This window comes from Pinus tabuliformis, chromosome 9, assembly GCF_031772625.1.
Source record: "Pinus tabuliformis cultivar Carrire ecotype Pingquan chromosome 9, CPIR1, whole genome shotgun sequence".
Classification (NCBI taxonomy): Eukaryota; Viridiplantae; Streptophyta; class Pinopsida; order Pinales; family Pinaceae; genus Pinus; species Pinus tabuliformis.
In genome coordinates, this window is record NC_142307.1 from 1,190,222,540 (window position 1) to 1,190,229,717 (window position 7,178).

General features: G+C 36.2%; 1 protein-coding gene across 4 annotated transcripts; it reads left to right on the forward strand.

The window, feature by feature from the left end:
* Nucleotides 1-212: 212 nt before the first annotated feature.
* On the forward strand, nt 213-6,814 carry LOC149152812 (protein NRT1/ PTR FAMILY 7.2-like). 4 transcript variants are annotated; one of them, XM_089438619.1, is made up of 6 exons: nt 213-369; nt 2,076-2,199; nt 2,634-2,808; nt 3,024-3,241; nt 4,397-4,959; nt 5,488-6,813. In XM_089438619.1, the coding sequence occupies exons 2-6, from the start codon at nt 2,110-2,112 to the stop codon at nt 6,332-6,334; spliced, it is 1,893 nt and encodes a 630-aa protein (XP_089294745.1). In that variant the 5' UTR covers nt 213-369; nt 2,076-2,109; the 3' UTR covers nt 6,335-6,813. The 4 variants fall into 4 exon arrangements, with proteins under 4 accessions (XP_089294745.1, XP_089294747.1, XP_089294744.1 ...); XM_089438621.1 differs by having other exon boundaries at nt 218-369; nt 2,087-2,199; nt 5,488-6,814; XM_089438618.1 differs by having other exon boundaries at nt 218-374; nt 5,488-6,812.
* The last annotated feature ends 364 nt before the right edge of the window (nt 6,815-7,178 follow it).

The following is a 7,178-nucleotide window of genomic DNA, read 5'->3' on the forward strand; positions in this document are numbered from 1 at the left end:
TCGAGCGATCAGGCTACAGTCAGTCACCTTTGTTTGAGAACCTCGTGTGCGTGTTGTGGAATTTAATATATGGGCGAATAATATCGGACGCTTGCGTATAGTCTCCGATTGTGCGCCCCGCATAAAGTTGAAACGACAGGTCGAATCTTGGCATTATTATCAATGTAGCAGGAATGCAGCGTACTGAAAAAATCTTTTATATAGGTTACCCCTGCATGTATGCATTGCATTGCTCTTAGCGCCTAGCTTGCCTTGCCTTGGATCGCTGGTAAGCTGGACCCTTGTCTGGATGACTAGGTGAAGCACTCAATCACTCTAAGGATCGTGGAAGATACCTGTGCCTGATCATCGATCGCGAAGTTCAAGATCGTAAGGTCTCTAAGATTGATCTGATTCCAATCTTCCAGAGGTGTTTTTTATTTTTATTTCAAGCTCTCAAACAAATATCAGCCATGCTTGACTGTGTCTGCATCAGAGTTCTGCATTTGTGTTTTTTTCTGCGCTCCCCTTGGGTATCATTATGCCTGCAGTTATTATTAGAAAAAATATGATGAGGATTGAAATCGTTTGTATAAGTTTAATTTTGTTATTTTTGCAAATACCCAATCACATCATCATGGATCATATTTTTTTCTGATATTTTGTGCTTGTACTGAGGTGAAAGCTCCTGTATATTTGGATATTGAAGGCTTCGGCGTCCTTTTGTGTAGATATGTAGTTTGATGGGAACGTGTGATTGATCATATTCAGTAGTAGATAATTTCTATACTGTGCAATAACCAAGTTTGGATATAAAATTTTGTTTGCCGAGATTTTATTTTATAGGGTTCATGCCTTTCCTCTGAGGTTGTGAATTGCACAAAAATCATAACCAATTGTTGAAATCCTTCTTTTCTTCTTAGAGATATAGCAGTCTCAGGTTTTTCCAATCTCAAAGTATTTTATGAATCAATGATGAGAGGAAGAAATTCACGTGGATTTGTCTCCAATTTTTGGTTTTTTATTTGGTTTCTAACAGGCACAGGTACTGGCAGTATTCATGCCAGATTACAGTGTCACATATTCACAGTTTCACAGCTTTCGGCACTAACATATTTGGAGATTATATGTTATTTTATAATCTCGATGGGCTGAACATCATATGGCCATAAAGGCCATTAAGGATCTGCAGGTGCCCTCCTAGGTGAACAAAGAATTCTTCGTGAGTACAACAAGGGATGTAGATTAGTTGCAAATGAAGCAAGTTAGTAAAGGTTAAGGAATAAAAGATTAGAAATCAAATTTCTACATAGGGACGAGGATCATTTTCTGAGGTTAAGGAATAAAGAACAGATCCTATAACCAAGAGGTTTGAGGTTAAGGAATAAAGGAACGGATACTCTTAGATGGGTATGGGTCCTTAACCAAGAGGTTAAGGAATAACAGGAAACCTCTTACACATGGATATGGATCTAGGTAATGCGATCTTGCAAGAGGGAGATACTTCGGCCATAGGTAGAGGCTTGTCCTTTAAAATTATTTTCATGTGATCAGATAGATCTGGGAAAATATTATTTCAAACGACTATGTAATGTTCCGAGGACAAAATTTTGAGAAGGATTTGCAGACGAGATGAATATAGGAATTTCATCACAGATTAATCTATGGAGCTTGAACTGGGTGCCACTTCCATGTTCCGACCAGATGAGTCTTCTCCAGCTATTTGGAAAGCTTCTGGAAAGCTGCCCACCGTCAGCGATGGCCTGTTGGTAGACCGTGTGGGTGTTAGTACTAATTATATAATATAGATAATGGATGCACTCATCCTTGAACACTGTGTATATACTTATATAACATTTTTGTGTGTGCGTGTGGGTTTTGTGTTTTTCCTTTTCCAAGTTGTTGAGTTCTGTGCAAAATAAATGATCCCCCAGTAAACTAGGGGAGTGTGCTGGCCATCAGATTTTTCATTAAAAAAAATATGCAGAGAAACAAGTGGGTGTGATCATGGGCATATGTTATTATTTATCAATTCTATGTATTACTTATTTGCATAAAACAACGGTACAATAATAGGTTTTGAAATATATCTGCAGCGCGTTTTCAGATCGTCAAAGAAAACCCCAAGGGATGAAAATGGAACGGCAGAGCAATAGCAATTTCATGGGCCGTCTCGCCAATTCCGATGTGGGAAAATTTCTGCGCCAAGCATTTACGAAGGTAATCTGATCAATTTCCATATAATAGAATTTTTATTAACAACACAGTAAAAGTGTTTTTGAGTATAGGCGTCTGTGATGATGTGAATTGTTTTGATTGAACAATTATTTGGGTTAATGTTTGGAACTAGCAAATTCGATTTATTTTTAAAATAATAAAGATAAACTGCACTTGTTAGTTCAAAAATAAATCCAAATAACTCTACACTTGTTCGTTCAAAAGTAAATCCAAATAACTCTATATAATGTATCAGGAAGAATTAAATGAATGCAAACTTGCTTTCAATAATGTAGAACTCGAATTAGGATGTGAGCACTTTTATATACTGGATACACTTGTTCTTCCAAGGTATATTTAAAAGGAAGCAGTGAAATGATGATCTTTGATTTTAATGTTAAATTCAATAATTAAGCATGTAGATTTTTACACCGCAGGAAAAGGAGCGCAGTGGCTTCGACTCCGAAGAATATAACGATGATGGTCCAGAACCAGAATACGGAGGAAAGGACCATCGAGAGATCTATACAAAAGATGGTACTGTTAACAGGTTTGGTAAACCGGCTTTCAAAGGCAAGAGTGGTGGGTGGAAGGCTGCAGCTTTGGTATTAGGTATTCATTCTTTCATAAATGTTATAATATAACAGGAATATGCCACATGAACTTTCCGCCTTTAGATGCTCTGTCTGATGTCGTGCACTGGTCAAGAGTTCTCAGAAAGTGCACTATCGGATTCGAATAGGATTCGAATATTTCTTTTTGAATGGCCACATACCGGCGGAGAGACCGAGCTGACACTATTTTATTTTGGTCGTGCCCATGAACAGTAAACCAAGGATTGGCGACTCTCGGATTCTTTGGTGTTGGTGTAAACCTTGTCCTATTCCTGACTCGAGTGCTTCAACAGAGCAATGCATCCGCAGCAAATGATGTGAGCAAATGGACAGGAACTGTATATATCTTCTCCCTCGTCGGAGCATTTTTGAGTGATTCTTACTGGGGTCGATACCGAACATGTTCTGTGTTTCAGGTCATTTTCACAGTGGTAAGTTTTGTTTTAGAACGCATAAAATTGTTGGGCTGGGGCAGGTCTTTTTTTTTACAAACAAGAAGTCTTCGAATATTGGTTTTTAGGGTTTCCTGTGATAGTAAGCAATTATTGATTTTTAGGGTTTCCTGTGATAGTAAGCAATTATTAATTTTTAGGGTTTCCTGTGATAGTAAGCAATACTTCAGATTATAAATCTCTATTCATATTTTATAATTTTAATTTAATTATGTGTAATTATTAAGTGATTGATAAGCATTTAACCTGTATAGCATATGCTAAATTTATCTCCAAATTATTTATGTTTTTTAAATGCATTTATTTTATAGGTTAAATTAATTAAAGATAATTTAATATCAAAGCATATTATATTGTTCATGTGGTATCAATAAATAATTGTATTGGCTTATGGTGTTATTTATAAGTTAAAAATTTCCTACTTTTATTTAGAAAATGTCACTGGTTTTGAACCTATGACATTTTAAGAAAAAAACATCCTCTTAACTATTAAGCCCAGTCAAACAGTATATAAATCAATGGGAGCGATTTTTTGGAAGCTTTTAGGGTGGGTTTTTAGTGTCTAATTTCTCCAAAATCCTGAGGAATTTATTGAAATCACAAGATTGATGGGTAATCCTTTGCAATCAAAATGCCCTAGGGTTTCCAGGGTGCTGAATCCATATATAGAGTAAAAAAACTAGTTTAAATAACACAAATCAAGATTTCACCTCAAATACGTTATATATATATATATATATAATAACTATATAATCCTGGATATCTATCTTTGTAACAGCTTATAAATTTTTACCAATTTTTGGACAGATATACTAGATCTACCTATACTAATACATGCCAGGCACTAATACATAATGGGCATGTATTTGTAGAATCTGATTTTATTTATAATAATAAAATTACGCTCCTCGGATTATATTTTTCTTTATAGGGAAAGACTGAACCCATATGTTTACACATTACGTATTTCTAAAATTAAATAGAATTTAGTGTATTTCAATAGAATCTATTATAACGTTTCAAATCCATTCAATAAAAATTTAAAAAAAAGAAAATTCCGATACGAGTCGTATTTGTATTTAAGAATAAAACAATGAAGGAAATATTAACTAAGTCGGATTTTTTTCTCCACAGGGTTTAGTGCTTTTATCCTTGACATCGTATCTGTTCTTAATCAAGCCAGCTGGATGTGGAATTGCGACAGTGAACTGTGAAAAAGCATCGACCGTTGAGCTTATTGTGTTTTATATGTCGATTTATCTCATAGCTCTAGGGTATGGTGGGTACCAACCCAATATTGCAACATTTGGAGCAGACCAATTTGATGAAATGGATGAAGTTGAAGGCGCTTCAAAAGTAGCATTCTTTAGTTGGTTCTACTTGGCAATGAATCTCGGGCAACTATTCTCAAACTCAATAATTGGTTACTTCGAAAACATTGGCAATTGGGTTTTTGGATTCTGGATGTCGGCAGGGTCAGCCGCATTGGCTTTGATCATATTTTTAGTGGGAACACCTTATTACAGACACTTCAGGCCTGGGGGTAACCCCATTCCTCGCGTTGCCCAAGTTTTTGTTGCGGCATTTAAGAAATGGAACGTGAGGGCTCCATCAGATGGTGAGAAACTTTACGAGCTCCAAGACAAGGCCTCTGCAATCAGCGGAAGCAGGAAGATAACGCATAGTGAAGAGTTCAGGTTCGTCATTAAATTCAGCAATTTCAAATTGTTTATTTGGTTTTTTAATGTGGTTTATTGTATAAATCTGGTACTAGCTACATTCACAAAGTACTTGTTATTGTGATAAATAAGTATATAAATAGGTTATATAGTCAAATATGTCATACTTTGAAATTTGAACCTGCTATTTCAAGAATAAGTTGAGATTTCAACCTGGTATTTTTAATCAAGTTAGATAATGACTACATAGTCAAACATGTCATAGCTTGAGATTTAGACTTGGTATTAGTAAAAATCTAATTAGATAATGGCTACATAATCAAATATTTCATTGCTTGAGATTTGAACCTAGCATTTCTAACAATCAAAATCAACTTAAATAATCATATTACATAATCAAACTTACCATAGTTTGAAATTTGAACCAGAATGGAGAGAAAAACAACATTTGTACCCACACACTACCTCCCTACATTAGCTTGAAACAATGTTTATTTAGTTTTATTTAAACAATCAAGAACCCCTCTAACAGTGTCGGGTTTTCAGGTTTCTTGACAAGGCAGCCACAGAAACAGAGAAGGATGTAATATCAGGTGAACGGAACAATCCATGGAGGCTGTGCACTGTCACTCAAGTGGAGGAGGTTAAGTGCATCTTACGAATGCTGCCCATTTGGCTATGCACAATTATCTACTCAGTTGTGTTCACCCAAATGGCGTCCCTATTTGTAGAGCAGGGTGCTGCAATGCAAAATAATGTGGGGCGCTTTCAAGTCCCACCAGCATCCATGTCAATAATCGACATTCTAAGTGTTGCAGCTTGGATATTGTTATACAGAAGGGCAATAGTGCCTTTTGTTTACAGAATTACAAATGACCCAAAAGGCCTCAGTGAGCTTCAGAGGATGGGTGGTGGATTAATACTGGGTATGCTTGGCATGATTTCTGCTGGTGTAGTTGAGCAGTACCGTCTGAAATTTGTAAGCGAGCCCCATGGCAAAAGTTCTATGAGTATTTTCTGGCAAACTCCTCAGTATTTCTTCATTGGTGCCTCAGAGGTATTTATGTATGTTGGGCAGTTGGAGTTTTTCAATGGGCAAGCACCTGATGGACTCAAAAGCTTTGGTAGTGCCCTTTCCATGACATCAATTTCCTTTGGGAACTATGTTAGCAGTTTGCTTGTATCTATTGTAATGGATATCACTAAGAGGGAGAATCAGCCCGGCTGGATCCCAGGAAACCTGAACAGGGGTCATATGGATCGTTTCTATTACTTATTGGCAGCCCTAACAGCAGTTGATTTTGTTGCATATGTAATGTGTGCAAGATGGTACAGATGCATTGTGGTTTCCAAGGACACCGAGGAAGGCGAAGAACTAGCTGAGAAAATATAAAATAAAAATACTATAAGGTCGCTTAGGATTGAAGTTGAGAACCCAGAAATAATATATTCCTCTATTTCTCTTGAGAGCTTCAGAGATTTACAAAAAAAGCAGCTGTTCAACTCATTATCAGACAGCAGCCATACTTGGTTATTCAGCCACCATGAGAAGCATGTTTGTGTGGGCTTGCATTTGTGTGGAAGACAGTTAATTGTTGAAAATGAGCGGGCCGATCTAGTATAATTGTAAAGCAAAAGTCACCGCTTTGTTTGTAATAGTAGGTAAGCAATAATTGTTTCATATTTCTATGTAACCAGCGCTTCCGCACTCGTATATCGAGTGTTGTGGTCTTTTTACTGTAATTAATAAACAAACTATCATGTTCGGGTAGTTTGTCATATAATTAGCAAAGTACTTAAAACGCCGGAGATATGATACTCCTTTTGTTTTATCATTAATTATCGTTATGCGCCTGCTTTCCATGAGATTATGTATAACCCGGAAGAGGCAAAACTCTGTGTAGTCTGGTCTAGTTGAAATTATCACGACCCATTTAGAGATAATGCATTTCGTGTTGAACACTTATTTACAACGCTGGCCGGCTGATAATGAATGAAACTCTTATATTGTTGCTTGCATGGACAAATTGTTTACTTATACGAAAAAATTATAAATAGTGTTTTTGACAATTTGCGTATTTGATACTTTGACAAAACATAAATAGGTTTCTTGTTAGATGTTCAGTCAACACTGAACATTTTCCTGGCTGATAATGGGATAAAACTTAAATGATCGCTTGCAAGGATTAGTGTATTTATATGGAAAAATATAAATAGGGTGTTTGACAATTTCAGTG

What these genes read in the sequence shown, in the direction of transcription:
- LOC149152812 (XM_089438619.1), top strand. Translation starts at nt 2,110, where the DNA reads ATGAAAATGGAACGGCAGAGCAATAGCAATTTCATGGGCCGTCTCGCC. An exon ending in TGCGCCAAGCATTTACGAAG is followed by an intron (nt 2,200 to 2,633) that starts GTAATCTGATCA and finishes TTTACACCGCAG; the next exon opens with GAAAAGGAGCGCAGTGGCTT. An exon ending in GGCTGCAGCTTTGGTATTAG is followed by an intron (nt 2,809 to 3,023) that starts GTATTCATTCTT and finishes GCCCATGAACAG; the next exon opens with TAAACCAAGGATTGGCGACT.